We start from the raw sequence: 21,486 nt of genomic DNA, 5'->3' as shown, positions 1-21,486 counted from the left end.
GGAGTAGAGAAAAAAATAGAAACCTTGTCGACTATTGTCCATAATATAGAGAGTCAACAGACAAAGTATGGACAAAAATAAATAGAAACTGTATCGGCTTTCGTCTACAGGTAGCCCATATAGAGGGGAAGTAGACAAAGAAGAAACAAACTCCCTATCGAATTTTTCTATAGACCGTCTATAGACTGCGAGTAGACAAAAAGAAATAGAAATCTCATCGACTTTCGTCTACAGAAAGTCTATATACAAAGTATATGGACAAAAATAAATAGACACTGTATCGACGTTCGTCTAAAAGTAGTCCATAGAGGGGAAATAGACAAAAAGAAACAAACACCTTATGGACTTTTTCTATAGACCGTCTATAGACTGCGAATAGACAAAAATAAATAGAAACCCTATCGACTTTCGTCTATAGAAAGTCTATAGACAAAGTATGGACAAAGATAGATAGAGACTGTGTCTACTTTCGTCTGTAGGTATTCTATAGAGGGGAAGCAGACAAAAAAGAAACAAACACCTTATCGACTTTTTTCTATAGACCGTCTATAGACTGCGAGTAGACAAAAAGAAATAGAAACCCTATCGACTTTCGTCTATAGAAAGTCTATAGACAAAGTATGGACAAACATAGATAGAGACTGTATCCACTTTCGTCTGTAGGTATTCTATAGAGGGGAAGCAGATAAAAAGGAAACAAACACCTTATCGACTTTTTTCTATAGACCGTCTATAGACTGCGAATAGACAAAAAGAAATAGAAACCCTATCGACTTTCGTCTATAGAAAGTCTAAAGACAAAGTATGGACAAAAATAGATAGAGACTGTGTCGACTTTCGTCTGTAGGCATTCTATAGAGGGGAAGCAGACAAAAAGGAAACAAACACCTTATCGACTTTTTTCTGTAGACCGTCTATAGACTGCGAATAGACAAAAAGAAACAGAAACTTTATCGACTTTCGTCTATAGACAGTCTATAGACTTTATATCAACAAGAGTCCAAATCTATAGAAAGGAAAGGTCGTCTATGAAAAGTCTATAGACTTTCTATAGACAGTCTAAAGTCATTTTTGTAAGGGAAAGGGCCTACTCGGTTCCAGCTGGTAACTTTCCCCACCTCTGCAAGTCTGTAGCATTGTCTTTCGATTCTTTACCGAGGGATAGAGTCGGGCTACTCGTCTATCAATAGTGTAATATAACCTGAGTGGTGCAACTGAAGTTCGCAGTACCCTCAAGACTGCTTTAATTTATTCGGCCTTGTTTTCGCGGTTAAACCGAGGCAGCGCAATGCGTTCGCTTCTTGCTTCCAGCGTTCTAAATCCCGCCATCGTTGTGACAGGAAGTACTCGAGAGGTTATTGAGTAAGATGTCTTTTAGTTGCCTGTGCGTTAGTTATACCATGCTTGTCAGAGGCATGTCTACCGATTCGCGGGGAGGCAAGCCCCTACCCCCACAGTCAGAAGTAAAAGGCAAAAGTAGGCCAGCTGCGCACCCCCCCTATAAACACACACACACACACACACACACACACACACACACACACACACACACACACACACACACACACACACACACACACACACACACAAACACACACACACAATCTGGCAAAACAACAGCAGTAGCCCAGTTTTCTCTCAGAATTGTGCCCACATAGGTAGGATTTTTTCACTTCGTAACCCGCTGGGGCACCTAAGATTGCGCTTCAGGCGTCGCCGCCATGCGCTATAGTAGAACAAGCTCGGCACGCTGCACTATGCAGTTAAGGGATACCGTACTTTGCACTGCGGGACACTGCGGGACGTGCCTTGCAAGCCTTAATTGCTGAAAAAGCTGTCGCTGGACTATCCAGAACAAGTTTAGCCTACAACGCCTAGCACCATCTTCTATTTGTTTGGGGGCGGTCTAACCTAATCATCTTTGAAAACACAATATTCGATTTCTTTTTTATAACTTACTGGTATTAGTCTTGCTATTTTAGCAATCTTGTCGCTAAATTTAGTGACTTATTTGTCTGTTTCCAGAAAAGCTTTCTATATCGTAATCAGCGAACTTCTTTACTGACTTGAATGAAGAATTGGCGATATTTCAGCGAATTATAAGTTATAAAGGCTACTTGAGAAATAGCCTTTGAGAACGGAGTTCAATATTCAAAGGATACATGTAAGCGGCCGAAACGCGATATACGAAGAATATGCTCCGGGACCACGATGAACCAACGGTTGTCTCCATATTGGCAGCCTTCACATTGTGATTGTGCTTCAGTGCACAGTGCACATCATGGCCATCATTGTGCTCGGAAAATTGAAGTTTCTTTATTATTTACAAAACCAATTTGTATGCCATTGGGTTCGGTGTTGTTACCAATAGCACTCGATTGGTAGGCGTGCGCAAGCGTTTCAAAGAACTTATTTACCCGAACCAAATGGAATAAATTTTGTGTTCAGATTTAGAACACAGCAAGTGAATGAGACGTATCGACTGCGTAAAAACGGCCTAAATATCGGAACGGCTGGGCTCGTTTACGCGCGTCGGAAAAAATTGCTTACCTACTCTCACGGCTTTCGGACCAATCAGTACTTCACGCCGGCTATCAGGTGATTGATGGCGAAAAATGCGGTATTTAGCCAGTGCAAAGCTCGGGTAATTGTCATCTTCGTGTTGACAACACGCAGGCAAGCGCGTTCCACGGAACCTAGTTGTGCGCATCACGAACGTCGAAAAGCACAAATATTTAGGGTTAATATGCAGACAAAGTGCCTTTTCATGCTAAGAAAATTACTTTGCTTTTGTTGTTTTGAACAGTGGTGTATTTATAAACTTATAATTTGAAGGTAATGAAAAAATTTAGGCTGACACAATCCCTTATGTGAATATCGAACATCCACTTTTTCGAAAGCGAATGGGATGTGAATAGTAAGTACTAATTTAGAAGAGAATATCGCATATACGAATGCAGACGCACATATTTATAGTAGGAATATTTATTTCCGTGTAGTTAGGAACGTGCTTGTACTGAATAGACTGTCAATTATCTCGGACAATTAGGATCGTTTTAAACACAACATCACTACAACCGTAATGAAAAGAACTGCACGAATAAGCTGCTTGACACCTTTAGAGCATGGTGGCATACAACCTTTCCAAAAAATGACAGGCTGCTGTAGGACCACCTATGGAATCGAAATGGAGGAAAAAGACAGCTTGCTGACGGTGACAGCCGAACCCACAACCTCAAAGTTACTCAGCCGTTGCACTAACAATTATGCTACGGCGATGACGGCAGTCCCCACGTCCATGCATAAATAGGTATTTATGTATTTATGGGCATTTGGGTGCAGCAGTGGCGTAGAGGTAGAGCATCTGCTTCGCGAACAAGAGGACCGTGGTTAGAATCACCGCGCCGCACAATTCTTCCACCGGATTAAAAAAAAAATCTGGGTGTTGATAAAAATTGCATAAACAAGCCTGGAGTGCGGCCTGAGTGTGGTGACTAGAACCGGCAACGCACTCCCTCACCAGAGCAGGATTGGCCACCCTGGTGCAGTACTTGGCCACAACCTCCTATATGAATACAACAATCAAACCCCGGCCCTCAGTCCCCAGCAGCTGCGAAGCAACTGACCCCCGCGGCGGTCAGACATGCGACGCAGCAGAGGGCGCTAAGAATCCCTGGTTTCGGAGACGCCACCTTTGGAATCTGAACCTGGCAACGTTTAACGCTAGAACGTTATCTAGTGAGGCGAGTCTAGCAGTGCTATTGGAGGAATTAGAGGGCAGCAAACTAGAAGACAAGTAGTGACCGTGTATCCGGATCATGAGACTGAAATAATCAGAAGAATAAGAATGGGCTGGGGTGCGTTTGGCCAGCATTCAGAGATCATGAACAGCGGATTGCCATTATCCCTCAAGAGAAAAGTGTACAACAGCTGTGTCTTACCAATACTCACGTATGGTGCAGAAACCTGGAGCATTACGAAAAGGGTTCTACTTAAATTAAGAACGAGGCAACGAGCTATGGAAAGAAGAATGATGAGTGTAACGTTAAGGGATAAGAAAAGAGCAGATTGGGTGAGCGAACAAATACGAGTTAATGACATCTTAGTTGAAATCAAGAAAAAAAAATGGGCACGGGCTGGACATGTAAGGAGGAGGGAAGATAACCGATGCTCATTAAGAGTTACGGAATGGATTCCCAGGAAAGGGAAGCGTAGCAGAGGGCGGCAGAAAGTTAGGTGGGCGGATGAGATTAAGAAGTTTGCAGTGACAACATGGCCACAATTAGTACATGACCGGGGTAGTTGGAGAAGTATGGGAGAGACCTTTGCCCTGCAGTGGGCGTAACCAGGCTGCTGCTGCTGCTGCTGATGATGATGAAAACATCAATCCCAACGGGTGTTAACCAGTGCCACGCTTCCACACCAATACCAAAAAAAAACGAGACCTGCATTACCATTCTTTTTTTTCTGCATTGTGTCAAACTCTTTATCTTGTCATCGTACTTCTGATAATTAAAAATGTGCGATACTTAGTTTAACAGTGAACAGTAAGCCGACTTTAACAGTCGGTTGTTGCGAAACGTTTGGTTGGTTTTGATATCCGAAAGTACAGAAAAGGTAATTTTCCAATACAAATGAAATAATACAAACAAATTATTCGTATTCAAAACTTGGATTATTCGCCCAACTTATAGTAGATACATTAGTAAAGCTAAAGCCCTATATACCCTGCTGGTAAATTCACTGTTTTTCTTCCAGCTGCAACATGTCACGTTTAGGTAAACGACATATTACACGTTAACTTATACTAGGTTCTTTCTAAGCACTTACGTTCTTAAAAATCCACTTCGTGGTTATAGCGCCAATTTTAGTGACTCTTTTTGTCTAACTTCAGTGACACGCTTCAGAAAAATATTGGCAACTGTATACTGTGATGTTTCATAATGTGCGATTGAACACCATATCAATAGATGAAAAAAGATAACTTTCGCTGAAGCATTTTTTAGCCCTTGTTATTGGAATGGAAATCAGACAATCTTTACAGCATGGCACATCTGGGTCCGCTCTCAGTATTGTTCACACATTCGTCATCATGAACTTCTGTATATCTTCCAATGAATAGATATAGATAAACGAATATAGAATATAGATAAACGTGCCATTAACAAATTATATATAGAAGAACGTGGCATTCCTTGTTCGTTTGCGGCCGCTAAAGTAACAACTATACCTAACCCTCCTCCCAACCGCGCTCTGCGCCGGCTCGATTCGCTCCCCTTGGCAGGAGCCTTCCGTGTCAGGCTTTGTGGTAAAACATACGAAAAACGAACATGTACTGGACAAGTCAAAGGGAAAGCTATATACACGTTTACAGTAGTGCAGCTTCCATTCATTCTTCCATTCATTTCATAGTGCAGGCATCCGTACCGACAGGAAATCCGCGGCAGAGTGATCTCGGGCGGCAAGTGCTGCAAAGATCACTTCGCCATCCGCACACCCTGTCTCTCTCTTCCCATGTATGCATGTATATATATATGTTGAAATACCACGGTCGAGACGTCGCTTTATGCCAAGATGGAAAAATGGCGTCGATGCAAAAACGAACACAAGCCGATGATTGATGATGACTTTGTACAGATGAAGATGAAGTCCGAATAAATGCTTACACTAATTTCCCCCGTGAACGGAAGCGGCGAGCCTGGCCGCACATTAGACAGCGGAACGGAGATAAAAGGGCTTCAGGCGGGAAACGTGCACGATCTCTGTTCCGCGGCAGCGTCGGTCAGTTGGGGCATCAACAGGTGTAACGCGATATTTCACCGGCGAGGTCTGCTCCATGATTTTGTAGGGGCCAATATATCGAGATTTAAGCTTCTCACATAAACCGCGTGTTCGTGCAAGTGTCCATAGGAGCAGATTGTCACCAGGGCGGTAGGAAACGACGCGGTGAGAGGCATCGTACCGATGTTTGCGATCGTCTTGGCTGGCTTCAGTGTTCATAAGGGCGCGACGACGACATTGGGCAAGACGAGACACAGACTGGTCGCAAATGAATGATGAAGCGTTGACGGGCCAGAGAAGAAAGAAACGTCGAGGGATGAGGTTGGGTGGCGGCCGTATACTAAGAAAAACGGAGAGTATCCAGTGGTCCGATAAACAGATGTGCTGTATGCCAATGTTACAAATGGGAGAATCGCATCTCAGTTAGGATGGTCAGGTTGAATATACATGGATAGCATGTCGCACAACGTGCGATGAAATCCCTCTGTTAGGCCGTTGGTTGGAGGGCGGTAGCTAGGCGTTGTCTTGTGCATGGTGTTGGACGCTTGCAGAACTTGGTTAAGAGTGCTTGAAAGAAATGCCTTGCCTCGGTCGCTCAAAAGAACCTGAGGCACCCCGTCACGTAAGTAGATAGCCTGCAAGAAGAATATATATATATATATATATATACACGTACAACTGTTTTTCTGGATGACGCAGTTCCTCTAAAGGCATGCATAATGCTCGATTGACTGTACGGAATCTTCTTTTTCCCCGACGTTTCCATTTGGGCCCGGCTTGCGTCACTGAAATATTTCTCTTTCTCTCTCTCTCTCTCTCGCTCTCTTGATATATATATATATATATATGTTATAGGCAGCACACAGATGGCTTGCCCCCAACTCGATAACTAGTTGGTACACTAGTAGAGAGGGCCTCTTCTAACAACCTTGGCGTGTTCCTTAATCGTAGAAGTAACTTGAGTACACACTCGACCCGCAACAGGGTCTTCCCCGCGCCCTTTCCGTGATTCGCGGAGCAATTCGCAGAGGCAATCGCAGCACGCTGTCGTATACGAGCTCGGCTGGCGGAAAACCGGTTGCCGCAGCGACGCAGTCCTCGACGCAAACATTGTAGCAGGTAGCAGTCTATCTTCCTTTCGAAGCGTAACGCCCTTAATGTTCGCGCAATAATAGAGTGTAGCTTCTCTACGGAATTGAACTGCGGATGGTGCAATTCGCCATGAATGAGCCTTACCCCACATTGTTCTAGAAAGGTCGTGGTTATAGGGCACCAGTAAGCACGGTGCCTTGGTCGGACTGCACTTCGGCGGAAAACTAGCTCGCGCGAATAGCGAGAGGACCGCCTTAACTATTTCCACCCAACTAAGTTCTTTAAGTGGGACAGCTTCCGAAAACTTAGTAGCGGCGCAAATCACTGTGAAAATATGAAGGTATTCCGATGTTGGTACTAGGAGTAGGCCTACCGTGTCGACTATTAGTCCCCCCTCCCCCTGGCATGTGTCGCAAGTACTTGCAAATTGCGCTACGTCTCGGAGACAACGCGTCCAATAATACTCCTCCAATACTCAATCCTTAGTTTTACTTACACGTAAATGACCAGCCCAAGAACTTCTGTACGACAAGCGCAATATATGTTACCGACAAGCCTGAGACACGACCAGTTGGTCAAATTCTGAGGTCCTGAAGAGCCGTCCAGCTCAGTTAGTCCCGTCTCCGCAACTGCTTTTGCAGCTACCTGACGAGCTTTCGATCTCGTTAGTGCCATCCCTCTAACCTCCCCGAATAATAGCCCTTTCTCGCGCAGAATCTGGTCCCACCCTTTTAGGAGCAGGTAAGGGCGCTGCGGAGAAAGCGCAGACAATAAGGCAACTTCCGTCTCAAGTACGCTGAAAAGTCATTTAATAGATACCTCTGTGAACGGAAGACAAGCTCTGTGAGCTACTAAGGCATGCTTCATGCAGGTGCATTACCCCGTGCACATCTCAGGTCCCACATGAAAGCTGTGAACCACGTTCATAGTAGCCGAGGAGGCATGCAGCACGATTCAAGCAGCTTCATGTTATCGTTATCGCAACCAAACGACAAAAACAGTGCATTTGGCTTGTTACGTTACGCAGAAACGTGCACTGGCTAGTACTAACAGTTATCGCAATGAAAGGGTTTCCTTGCTTCTAATTTCTTTTGCTGCCTTGCCTGAACTTAAGGAGTCCCTTCCGAGCCGGAACTATTACATCTTGAAGTAACTTCAATCATACACTTGTCCTTTCTGTTTTGAGGTCCTAGCTTCGGCCTGCCAAACCTGAAATTGAGATCTCCTTTTCGACCCTGGCTGACTTCCCTAGCCTGACGCGTCCCAAGTTCCTTAGCTAGTTCAGCGGCTCTGGCTGCCGTGAAAACTTCTGGCTATCATGAACCCAGTGCCTCAGGTTCTCATGCAACCGGTCATAAAATTGTTCAAGTACAAAGCACTGAACAATCTTCGTGTGATCACTAAGTCTTTTTATTCCATGAGCCATTCCCATTTGTTTGACATAAGCTTATGTGCATGTTCTGCATAGAACTCATTCCTAGACCCGCCGTGGTTGCTCAGTGGCTATGGTGTTGGGCTGCTGAGCACAAGGTCGCGGGATCGAATCCCGGCCACGGCGGCTGCATCTCGATGGGGGCGAAATGCGAAAACAACCGTGTACTTAGGTTTAGGTGCGCGTTAAAGAACCCCAGGTGGTCGAAATTTCCGGAGTCCTCCACTACGGCGTGCCTCATATTCAGAAAGTGGTTTTGGCACGTAAACCCCATAATTTTATTTTTTAAAACTAATTCCTAGCATTTCACATTTCACAGAACATCCGACAGAACACTTCCGCTGAGAGCCTATACTTTCTCAGCAAACTGGACCTTATCTTATCATAATCCTCAGCTTTCTCTCTGCTTAAGCGAGCGATTAGGTCCATTGCCTCGTCCGGAAAGAGCTTTAGCAGACAGTGTGGCTACACTTCGCGGGAAAGCGCTTCTCGCACGTCCGCTAGAACTTATACAAGAACAAACCAATGTTGTCTCCGAGTTTATCGGGCAGCATTAGCTATGTCATGTTAAACGATACGCGGTCTCCTACATTGTATACTTCGCCCCTATGTCCTGCTGTTCCAACGCGTTCCTTTTCTAGCTCGAGTTGCTGCAACTGCTTGTTCCCATTTACTCATGGTCTTTCTGTTCTTTACGTTCCCCTTCTTCACGTTCTTTCTGTTCTCTACGTTCACGTTGTTCACGCTCTTCTGCCTCACTTTTTGCAGCCTTCCTCACTTTAATGTTCTCCAGGCATTCCGTAAGCTCATCATCATCAGCATCCAGAACTAGAATAGCCTTAATCAACTTTGGTTTTGGAGTGCGTCAGTTACATCCAGATACAACTTCTTCGCCAGCTCCAACGACTCATGTTTATAGAAAGATTTCGAATTCATGACTGCTTTCAGTGCTTCTCTCTCTCTGCTGTACACAACTACCATGCTGGAACCTAACTAGGGGTCAACAATAGCTCAAATTACCCGTTCTATTCTAACATTTCAACAAAACATGGCACAAGTTAGCAGAGAAGTCCCACACTCACTGCCTTACAACCAAGAATCCGTCGTAGACCATCGCAAATGCTGCACAGAGCTGCGACTTGGTACAGGAGGCTCGAAGATCCATGCCCCACCGCTGCCACGAGTTGTTAAGGCGACGGGATCTTCAACAGCGTCTGATTGGAGCTCGAATCATGTTGACCATTGGAGAGCAATCGGCAGGGGAGACGAGGTGACGTGAAAACAAATAACAGAAGTTTTAACACATCATTACGGGTGAGCAGCGCGATTCAAAGAAAAAAAAATTGTAGGTTCTCCTAAGATCTCTCTGAAGAGGTGAATGGCGAAAGCTTAGTTTTCATCCTCTTATCATTTGCCTCATTAGTAAGCATTTTAGTCATTTCTAATCAATTGTCGTTACAATTCGTCGTGAGACATATTCGTCATTACTATTCATTACAAGTCATTTCAGTCATTATTTTTCATTAATGCTCACTACTAAGCATATTAGTCATTTCTAATCAATTGTAGTCGTTATAAGTTCTCGTTAGATATAATGGTAATTTCATAGTCATTACTGGTCATTACAAATCATTTCAGTCATTATTAGTCATTACTGCTCACTAGTAAGCATTTTTAGTCATTTGTAATCAATTGTGGTTATTACAAGCCGTCGTTAGGCATGTTCGCCATATCATAGTCATTAGGCGTCATTGCAAGTCACTAGTAGTCATTTTAGTCGTCGCTACTCTTTACTATACATTTCTAGCCACATCTAATCAATTGTGGTCATAGGAAGCCGTAATTAGTCATATTGGTCATTATGGATTCATTAGTTGCCATTACAAGACATTATTAGGGATTGCAAGTCATTATTAACCTCTACTAATATCTATGACAACGTTATCATTCACTAACTATCACTGTCAATGATTTTTCATTCTTTATTCTGTCTTTAATCAGCCTTCATATTGTCAGGAAATGAGCATACCGCGTGCCCCTTTTCTTTCTTTCCGCAAATGTTGTGGGTTTCTCAATGCGGGGGAAGCCTTTGTGCGAAAATCACCGCCGACGCCACCCGGCCGACGCCACCCCACCTGACAGTCACTTCGTGCACGTGTCGCGTCCTCTTCTCACGCTCGGCTGTATCGGGGGTCAAAAATTGATTAGTTATGGGCAAATTGATCCTGTATGCGTGACCATTTTTGGCTGCTTAAACTCTGATCCTTATTGGATCCTATCGCCCTGCCTGATTGGTCGAAGAAGGCCGTTGGTGGAAAAGCCTGCGCCTCCCGCCGGTCCGCGACTACCTTGAACGCTGCAGAAACTCGTTTGAGGAAAGGTCTGAATAGTTTAGAAGGGAGCAATGAGGCAGCAGCACAAGGCGCCACTTCACCACGGGAGACCAGGCCAGTCAGGCAGGCCGCCGACGACGGTTATGTTTTATATTTGATATGTGTAGAGTATAAACCTAAATGCCAAGTTAATAAGCCTAGTTATTCCAAGGACACCTCTCGTTTTCGTGCCTGCGGATCAGATCTTGCCCCTGCCGGAGCTCATCCCCCCTCACTGTCGTCTCCCTAGTGAGCTGATGCGTCAGAACATTGTTTTTTTTATGTTTTGGTGTTTTTACGTGGCAGAGCTACGTTATGAATATGATACACTCCGTATTGGGGGTACTTCAGAATTTCCGCCTCCTGGGTTTCTGGAATATTTACCCATTGCCCGGTACATGGGCGTTTTTCATTTCGCGCCCATTTCGCGCCCATTGATATACGGTGGCCGCGGCGGCGATTTGACCCTGCGGGCTTGGGCTTACCGGCACAGCGCTAAAGCCACAAAGCCACCTCGGTGGAGGAAATCTAAAGATTTAGACATCAATTAGGACAGCAGTAGGCGGGACGACTTATCGACTTGCTGCTGTTGAAACCTGGCCGCGCAGCTTATGGCGGTCAACCATAATTAGAAGATATACTGCAGCTGGCTGATAACCTCAGCAGAAAAAGAAGATGCAACGCTTTTATGCATGCAGATTACGTTTGAGGACAGAATGCACCTCGAGAACTTTTTTTCGCTATGACTTTCTTGCTTCCCGTGGGGAAGTTTGGAATGAGGCAGAAGAGAAGCTGCCTAATGTAGCTTCTGAAGCTCCAGATTATGTAGTTTCCCAGATACGAACTGAAACGGCACACGAGTTAGCTGTCTTCATGGCAGAGAAATGCGGGAATGTTGCCGTAAGGTTCTCTTTATTGAGCACGAAACTCCGAGCCATTCACTCCGCCACGAAACTGAAAGATATCGCCATTACATTAAAATATTTTTCAGCACGACAGCGCACGCGGAAAGAACATGCCGTTCTGAGCGACAGGACAAGCGCAATTCGAAGGCGCCGAGGCACCTTAGTGTAAGATCACAAAGGCTAACATGTTTGCTAAGGCTGGAACACTGTATTGTGTACACGACTCAGGAGTAGGTGGATTACAAGACTTAACCGAATATATGCAAAGTCATCTTAAACACACACAGGAACTCGTTCTTGCGGGAAGTTATAGTCTTCCTGACATAGATTGTGACTTGAATCATAGCGGACCAACAAAAGTAGCCTCCACGGAAGGACTGTATGAGATAGCACTCAACTTCGGCTTATTTTGGAAATGTTTCCCACACCGCCATGCAGCGAAGTGTGAGACCGCAAGGGCGCCGCGATGTTGCTACCGTTTGCAGACGCGCAGCTGCGGCCGACGAGACTCAGTCCAGACGAGGCGCGCATCAAAACGACCCCGACTCTCCCTCAGTATGTTGTCCCCATCTATACTCGCGGAAAACTTTCTGTGGCTATGAAGGCAAAGCTATACAGAGGCAAAGCGCGCGCAAGTGATGGCACTTTTCGAAAGAGTCAGGCGTTTATATCTACGTTTGTTTAGGCTGGGGAAGAGGAAATGTAAACACCTTATCAGCAGCAGGTAAAATCGGCGTTGCATTCGGCTGGTAGAAAGAGGATGCGCGCCGTGCGTTCGGCTGGTTCTTCGTCTTCGAGCGTTCTGAAGCGCTGTCGTACGAGCAGTCGCGGCAACTTAGGCCGTTCATGCTGGCATCTCGACGAGCACTCGTCCAATGGCGCGTCCGCCGGTTTTCCCGGCAGCACCTGGATTTTTGGATCGGCGAAACATCTAAGGTTGACAGTGGTCACGTGGTTTCACATCTGTGATTTTCTACTCCGAGAGCGAGTCACACGTTCGGCTTCCGCGAATGTCTTTTACGTCCGAGTTCGAGGAACGCCGGATCTGCCCGACTCTGCTTCGAGGGATGGAGGGGACCAGTCGAAGATACCATTAGTGTAAAGGTTTATTTATTTGGCGACTGTTAAAGTGAAAGCGTTACTGGCCGCGAACTTGCGATTTCGCCGTGACGGTGCTCCGGGGAGGCACATGACGTCACAACGTGCGCCTCGCCGCGGATATTTCTCTCTCTCTCGCTGCCTAGTCCCTGCTGCACATGCGCCACTAGTAGCACCGAGCCACAGGTGTTCCGCCACTGAGCAGCGCCGCGCCTCTCCGCCGCCGCCATTTGGTATGACGTCACTGCGCATTCTTCGTCGTTGCGCTCACCTCCGCTCGCTTCGCCACCTGCGTCGCATGCCTAGTAACATGTCGTAGGATTGAAAACGAGAGCTCGCGTGCGCCGCAACCACAGTTAAGGCGGTAGTATGCACGGCGACAATTATGATAAGCAGGAGTAGGCGTAGAATCAACATCGGAAACAGATGAAGAGGAAACGAATCGCCCAGGAAACAGACGAACAGCGCGCTGAACGACTGGCTAAACGCCGTAAACATAGCTAGACAACCAGACTAACCTGGACTTGCAATCAAGGTTACCAAGGCTAACCATGCTATGCCTTAGATTTTTCCTTCCACGTCTGGGGAAACGCGAAACCGTCGCACGTGGAAGTTCTGTCGATTCAGCCTCTCTTCCGAGCAGCCAAAATCACTACCAAAAGCTGCCTGGCTACTCGGCTTGGCAATACATGTGCAGCAGCCACGCGCCCGTCGCGTTCCCTTCATAGACACAGAAAGATGTCCGCGAGTATAGTTCAGACACCTGCAAACGCACGTTTTCAGGCACAGAAACATTACATGGAAATTTAATAAATTTAGTCACCCGATCTTTCTGAAAAATCTGCGGAATCAACTTCAAACATTGTCCATACGGACATACTAAATGCGAATATTTGTTCTTGCATAATATCTTGAACATTCTTAACGCTACAAAAATGAGTCGTAGACACATTGCGGCACCTTCGCGCTTGCCGCTTATTTCGGCTAGCTTTTCCTGTAGAGTTAGTATACTAAATATATGCAACAACTATCGACACCGCGAATGGCCTTTTGCGCGAGCACGTCTTTTCACAATAAACAGTTGTGCTATGCTTCTATGCCTCAAGTTACTAGTCCAGCTTTTAAACATTCAAGTAAACGCAAGTAGCCATGGATCCCTATCGTTCTCTGGCACCAGAACCATTAGACGAAAACATAGCAGACACTTAAGAGAATATATATAGGTCCGATTATGATAACTGATGCATTTAAGTACTCGTTATTTTCCAGAGGCTACTGCAGAGCGGTATACACTACCTGATCATGACGTTAGTAACAGTTGAAGTAATATGATTATCTGAAAAATAAGTAGTTATATTTACCCACTCCTTGAGCGAGAAAACTGAAATATAGATGCCGGTGTTTTTCATGCTAATGAATTTTTTGTGCAAAGAGCTTTGTACTAATAATTTTACCCCCGAACCATTACGGAATGGAATGTACTTCCTGCTGCGGTGGCTGCCTGCGACACCATTCAATTATTTTTAGAACTGCTTAAAGAAATTTTATAAATGGGCGGGGTACATCACTGCCCTCCTTTCCTTTTTGCCTTTCTTCATTTTCTTCTTGGCCTGTTCTTCCACGTAATTGAACGCACGTGCTTTCTGATGCGTCTGCCACTGCTACATATTTTTATACACACTACAACATTATGTTTGTCTGATAGGATGTATGTTCTGAAATCGTTTGCCACGCTTTGTGTACATATATTCCTCTATTTTTTTCTGTCTCTGAAGTGTTCGTCAGCTTAGCGCTAAGAGCAGTTTGCATTTTCTTCTGGATTGGTTTTGCGTTCTTGGCGCTAAATGCTACGTTTTGGAAAATGACACGCTGTTCACATTTTCAAATTCAGTGCTATTTCATTTTGCACACGCTTCGCACCTTGTACTCAATGTATTGTTCGTCATGTATATAACCACTCTTGCTTAAGGCCTCTAATCAGAGGCTGGCAGTAATCTTTAAACAATACCGTGTTTGCTCAAAATTATTAATACGTTTATGTATGCGAATTGTTAGGACTCACATGACTTGCAGGAAAATGTTTGTATCGCCTTCATTCTTCGATCACAATATTTCGCATCTATTATCAGCAGAAATTTTTAAGCATGTTTGAAACCCCTCTCATAGTTGTCTTAGACCCTGCTACTACCTTACATGCAAGGCTGCATAGCAGTATGCATTAAATAAAGAAAGTGAAGAATCCGAGTTCACAATTTCATAAAATAACGTAAAACTATTCAAAACTTTTCTATTCCAATTCTGCAATCAGCCCTCCGCGATTGGTCAAAAACGTTTGTGGACCACCACCATTTCACCTGTCTGTCACGCGACGTCGTGAAAACCGCGATAGCTCCCCATCTGGTATAACATGTACACACGGATTATGCATGATTTGACCGAACAAAAGAAAAAAATTGTTATTTCTGATTCGACGCCCCTTCGCCATTAGCCCTCGGCTATTGGTCAAAAGTTTTTGGGCTCCGCCTACACCGCGTCAAAGTGACGTTTACGCGATAAAGATGCATTAATATGCCGAACAAAACTAAATTTTCTTCTGTATAGCCGCGGGCGGCCCCGTTCCGAAAGGAATAAAAGGTGGCTGCCGCCGGTCGCTCAGGCAGTGGTTACTGGCACCTGTCGGAGAGCATGGGTTTATTTGCGTGTAATAAAATTTTATGCGCGGCCGTGTAACGTTTTCAAACACTTTCGGTACGTTTACGACCTCGTTCTGCCAACTCTTTGCGGAGGATGCGTTTTAGCGTCATTCTTAAGCCTCCGTTGCATGCCACCGCGATTGTCGACGAGCTACTGCAAGCTAAGTATGGGAAAGCGGACTAATCGCAGACGCCGGCACCGCCTTCTTCATCCGGTTATCGATTTTCAGTGCAGTGCCTCAGCCCTATCGAATCCCTCTCCACTTCAGCGGGCTCCTCGCTTCTTGTGAGCCAATTAGATAACACAAGCCGCTGAGTGTAGGCAGTGTTATTCCTTTTCCAAGCAAACGAAAGTGACCTCCTATGAACGAGGAGAGCGTTTGATTGGTCTGTTCCGACAACCCTGCGGGTGAGCGCCCGATGCTTGCGTCGGCGTTTACGCTAATTAGACGCCAGGAGATTGGAATAAAAACAAGTTGAAACAGTTTTACGTTATAGGGCCCCAAATTAACGTATAACGAGCTCTAGAATTACGACAATGTGTGCGGTTCCATTTTCACAACTAGCTATGTTCATGAACTTGCAGGTACTTCGGAACAGTGTTCCAGTAAACACGCCCATGCCCGTCCCAATAAATTCGGTCGTATTTCGCAAGGGTGTTACGGAATAGCTGAACGACGAAGGACATGGATTTCGACATGGACATGGATTTCAAGTCGTTGAATCACACAGACGGTATCGCATTTAAAACACTAAAAGTTATCGTGTCTAATTTACTTCCATTACACTTTTGCATTGGAATCGTCTTCCATACTTTGTTGGCGCTATTAGATACATTGTTGCTTAGTGAAGTGGTGCTTGCTTCAAATCTGGTATGCAACAAACTACATCCATGTTGCATTAGTCCTGTTGTGCTTGTAAAATGCATTGTATTGTTTTTATTACTGCTACTGTCCAAATTATTAACATTGTACCCACTTGCTTTATTCGCGCTATAGGGGCCCCAACGGTAATTAAATAAATAAGTTCCTCTTCAATTCGCGTATATCCGCTAAGAAGCGTTTTCCTTCCTAACAGAAGGGGGGTGATGTAGGTGGGATACATTTCTGTTTAGTGTGACGCAACTTCCCAGATTAAATTCTAAATGTGCCGGTTCTAACCCTGTGCCATTGCATACTTTTCGCAGGGTCCTTGGCGGAGTTAAAAAACTGCGGGTTGTGGATGCATCATCAATGCCTTACCTTCCGGCAGGAAACCTTAATGCGCCACTTATGATGATGGGACACCGAGCAGCCGCCATGATTATTGAAGACAACCCAGTTCAAGATTAAAAACAAATAAACAATTCAATAATTAAGAATTGGTATGCTGCCTTTAAATAAAAGCTCATGTCACGACCTACAGTAGATTCCTCGATATTATACTGCGCTCCACAAGTGCACCGCGCTAGCCGCATTATACCGCCGTTACAACCCTTATACAACCATCATCGACAGTGGAGGGGTTAAACTTGTTAGCTGCTTTTCGCAAATATCGAGTTATAATTGATACAGTATTGTATGTAAACCACTTTTCAGGGCGCGTTCAAGCTTCCGCTAACCCTCGAAGTTATGCAGTCTTGTGCAATCTTCTTCCTCGTATCACCGGTGGCCATGGCTGCTAGTTTGTTCCCGAAGTCGTCGAATCTCTTCTGCGTTTTTAGAGCACCAATATCCATTATCCTAACCCATAATAAAGGGTTCACTGAAGACGCTAACTTGTCACTGGGGAACCTGCATAGATGTGGATTCCAATCACAAACCTCTGACATACTACCGTACCGCTAATCAGTTATTCCTGTAAAACATGCGGAGCATGATGCCATTGGTCACACTACCTAAAGTGTGTCCGCTCACCACATAGTGCGTATATCATATTTTTTTACAGTAGAGCCTTTCTGTGCTCGTAGTCGCTTTGGCGTGCTGCAGATACCTGGTGCATTGCTTCTTTCCGGACGTTAATCTAGAAAGATCGAGATGTTGCCCGCTATAAAGACCCACATCTCGATCAGACGTACGTGAAACACTGGGGTTTTGTAGACGGCCCTACAAAAGTGTTGCCTATGTCAGAGGATTGCCTTTGCTTGCTGTAAGTAATAATTACTGCAAGCTTACAACTCTGTTTATATGCATAGCAATATAGAGTTCTTTCTTTACATTCTGAGGCTTACGCGCCCAAACCATGATCTCATTTCGAGACACGCTAACACGCTACAGTGGGCGACTCCGGGTTAACTTCGACCACCGGAGGTTCTTTAACGTTCACGCACTTCCCGGTACACGGGTGTTCTTGCATTTCGACCCCCCATAAAAATGCGGCGGCCGTGGCTGGGATTTAATCCCGCGGCCTCATGCTTAGCAGTGCAACGCCAAAGTCACTGAGCATTCATGGCGGCGTTTAGCGTTATGCACTCCCTAAAATGAAATTATCGCCAAATGGGGCCATAATTTGCCCGAACAGTCACGCAACACGTGCCCAAACAGTCACCTTAGTGAGCCCAATGTCCCTTCAGCTTCCACGCACAACAAGAAATGTCTTCGGGAATTCAGCGACTCATTGGAGTTACCCAATAAACTGTCAGCATGCGAGTTCGGAGTTTTATTTTTTTATTAGCTAGCTCATATTTTAGGCTAATAATTGAGTGCTGTGCGTCATGCCAAGTTGATTATTGACGTTATGCTGTCTGTGCTTTTCTGCTTGTTCAATTTCTTGCGCTTTGACCTTAGTAATGCCATGACTGTATGTACCTAATTCTTTTGTTTGAAATAATGAATGTACCCAATATTCATTGTCAGCATCGCTAACATGTCTTCACTTCATATTACAGCTTGGTTTCTATGCATTAATACTCGAATCACCTATTTATAGGAGGTTCCCCTGCGACTTCTTTATACACTCTCTGAGCTGGTGCTGTAATATTTCTTAAACAAATAACTCCAACATGGACTCGAGAAATAAACTTCAAACGTGATTCTCGGTAAACAATAGAGACCATTTGTCGCGGTCAGCCATCTCCGCGACGTCACCTACGTGGGCTCCCGTCTTATGGCCTGCGCTGCTGTTCCAGCAAGACTCCAGTAATGTCCCCTATTTTCAGGGTTGCTATTCTCGTCATTCAGAACTACTTTCCCGGTAGGATTCGTCCTTAACGTAGATACGTGCTGCGCTCTTGAATAGCCTCGCTTCTCAAGCTCCTTTCAAGCATCAGCTATTCGTAAACAAATGCAATCAGTTGTAATGATATGAATGTGCATTTACTTTAGCGCGCTCTAGACTAGGAACTGAGTAAAATTACGGAATATATTACATAAGGGATCCTATGGTAAAAAAATGGAGAAGCGTGATACGACTGGCTGCACATATGTGGCATCAGTTTGGCAACAAATGCTATATTTAGAGCTTGTTATGGTAATGGAGTGTTTAAAACAAAAAAGGAGATTACTGTGATTAATGGGCATTATGTAGCACATGTTGCATTTGCAGAAATGGAACAAATGATTTTAATTGCGATGTGAATTTTTCTATATATGAAAAAGAGAAGATTATACGTGTACACTAAATGTTCAAAAAAGCAATGCATCAATGCCCCATTCGCCTTCAAGTTTATTATCAAGTTCAAGTTTACCTAAGTTTATTATGAGCATATGTACAACAGGAATCTGCTGACACACCTGCAGCCAAGGTGGCTGTTCGAGGTGTGTCCGCTGCCTCAGCGTAAGAAAAAAAAAGACATTGGGTCAATGTCAACACCAGTGCCACTGCTTCTTGCCTCTGACCTGCACTTGCCTCCGCGGCATCTTTGTTCGTGGAGTCTACACAGATGAGCTGGCGTGGCGAGGCGTAGGAGTCATCCGAGAAAAAGAGTATCGTTTACATGGAGAAGTGGCTGTTGACATTGCCTGTCACTTTCCCTCAAATGCTTCCTTGGCGACTAGGGTGACACACCCGCAGTCAAGGTGGCTGTTCCAGGTGAGCTGGCTAGGTAAATGTAAGAAAAATAAAGACAATCCATGAATGTGAATACCGGTGCTATTGCTTCTTGCCTCTTACCTGCATTTGTCTTCATGGCCTCTTGGCTTGCGGAGTCTGCATGAGGGAGCTGCTGTGGCTAGGCGTAGACATTTTCTAAGCAAAAAGAAAAGGTCATTCCCCCCCCCCCATATGGGGAATTATGGAAAAAAATGGAGTTCTTATGTCTGCTTCTTGCACTCTTTTTGCCTAAAAGTTTTCAAACATAGCGTCCAGAATATACCAGCACTTTAACTGCTTTTGCTTTTTAGATGTAGGTGTTGTGAGATCCTTAGAATGGCTGCATGCAGCATTGTAACACTTGGTGGAGGCATTTGAAGTGGTACCGCAAATATAAAAGAATCATCCTTGTCTGCATGAATGCTTTCAATTTCTATATGCAGTGGTAACTATCACTATTGGTGCAAGGACCTCCACATCTATGCGGCAAGGTTTACAGCTCGAAACTGAATTTCTCATTTAGTGTTTCACAAGGCGTCTGATATGTCAACATTTTATGTGATCCGTTTCTTTTTATTTATCCCAGTGTGGAGAGAGCATCATTAAATAGCTTTTTTATTTTTGCGTGTCTTATTTTTTTGTTTCTGAATTTATCAAGCAGCAGTCTCATGATGCTAAAGTGACTTATGTAATGACAATAATCAGTTTTTGTTCTGCAGAAAAACAACGCATTTCCTGACCCATTGTTTGCCATCCCATCACTCGCATAATTTTGCAGAGTATTCTACCTATATTGACTTGCTTGAGCTCCACTACAGTCTTGCATATTCAAATGCCATTCTGTCCTTAAAATCATTCGGCACTTCTCATAATTTCTGTACCTTGGGCTTCCATAGTATGCATTCAACATTTTTGCTTTTTGTTTCTGACTAGAAATGTCTTTTTTAATTCAGAGCTTAAGTTTTACCATTGGAACACGCAGAAGGGCCTGCCATTACATATCTGCATAACATTGAAACATGTTTCATTAAACATTTGCAATATCCAATAGAAGATTGATGAATTCAGCTTGCAGTGTGGTTTCACTGAATGAGCCATAAATGTAACTCATCTCACTTGGTAAATTAAAGCACATATTAGTTTGATGCACAACATATATCACACTAAAGTGGTGGGTTCTCTTGCCTATAGAGCAGAATAATCGGTGCGCGAGAAAAAAGTTTTTTGCATACCCCTTGTACACACTTATTTAAGGAAACTGAGCTGGAGCTGTCCACATGATCTACTTATTTTACCTGCGAGTGTACTCAACAAACATGTGTCCCAGCTGCTTAGTGCTATTTGAGATTATGTCAGTATTGCATATGTGAGTGTCGCCTAAAATAATTGAATTTTGAAAATGCTCGTAGGGATCTGATGTGCATATCTCCAGTTTATGGATACATGTAAAAGACTCAGCATCAAATGCAAGTGAACGGTCCGACAGACCCGGAGTCAATCATGCAAATAGATTCGCTGCACGAATTTGTGACCAGGAAAGATATGCCTCATGAAATGGCATGCAAGTAAGTGTTGAAAATATTGCACAGTTAATAAAACGCCTACGTTATTAATATGTGGATTCATGCACTCGAATTTGTCCGTATTAGGCACTCGCCTCTTGATTGCTTCGTGGCACAGAAATACTCGGCATCAGGCTGTTTTTCAGCTGTGGCCTTTGTAGAAGCATGATTGTTCAAAGTGCAACAATTAACCAGATTTCATGACTTGCTTGTGCATTGGCCAGTACAATTGCAGTGCCCTGGTCCACCTGTCCAGCAATTTCCTACTGAAGGGAAACTTGCAAATAAAAACACCGCTCCGCATGTAAAAAAACGCTCTGCTGTGACGCTTCTCAAACGATTGTGATACATCAAAAGAGCTGTCTACTCGCGTGATGTTCTGAACAATAAAATACCTTTGTTCGCTTACATGTGAACGTATAAGCCAGAGCACTTCGGGGCTTAGGTGGCACAAAAGGCATGAATGTGCCATAGCGTCCGATGTTGACGCGCGATCGCATGTCAAACCTAAACTCTTTTAGTCCGCGTCTTCGTAGCGCCGTT

At 44.4% G+C, this 21,486-nt stretch overlaps 1 protein-coding gene across 1 annotated transcript in view; it reads left to right on the top strand.

Annotated features, from left to right (window-relative positions):
- Positions 1 to 16,704, top strand: part of LOC142570572 (ecdysone oxidase-like) — a 34,866-nt gene extending 18,162 nt beyond the window's left edge. The window contains exon 4 of the mRNA XM_075678944.1: positions 16,560 to 16,704. Within this exon, the coding sequence (XP_075535059.1) occupies positions 16,560 to 16,704 (145 nt within the window). The remainder of the gene's footprint in view (positions 1 to 16,559) is intronic.
- The last annotated feature ends 4,782 nt before the right edge of the window (positions 16,705 to 21,486 follow it).

The sequence above is a fragment of the Dermacentor variabilis genome, chromosome 2, assembly GCF_050947875.1.
Source record: "Dermacentor variabilis isolate Ectoservices chromosome 2, ASM5094787v1, whole genome shotgun sequence".
NCBI lineage: Eukaryota > Metazoa > Arthropoda > Arachnida > Ixodida > Ixodidae > Dermacentor > Dermacentor variabilis.
Note: the sequence above shows the minus strand (reverse complement) of the source record. Positions and strands in the feature narration are given on the sequence as shown.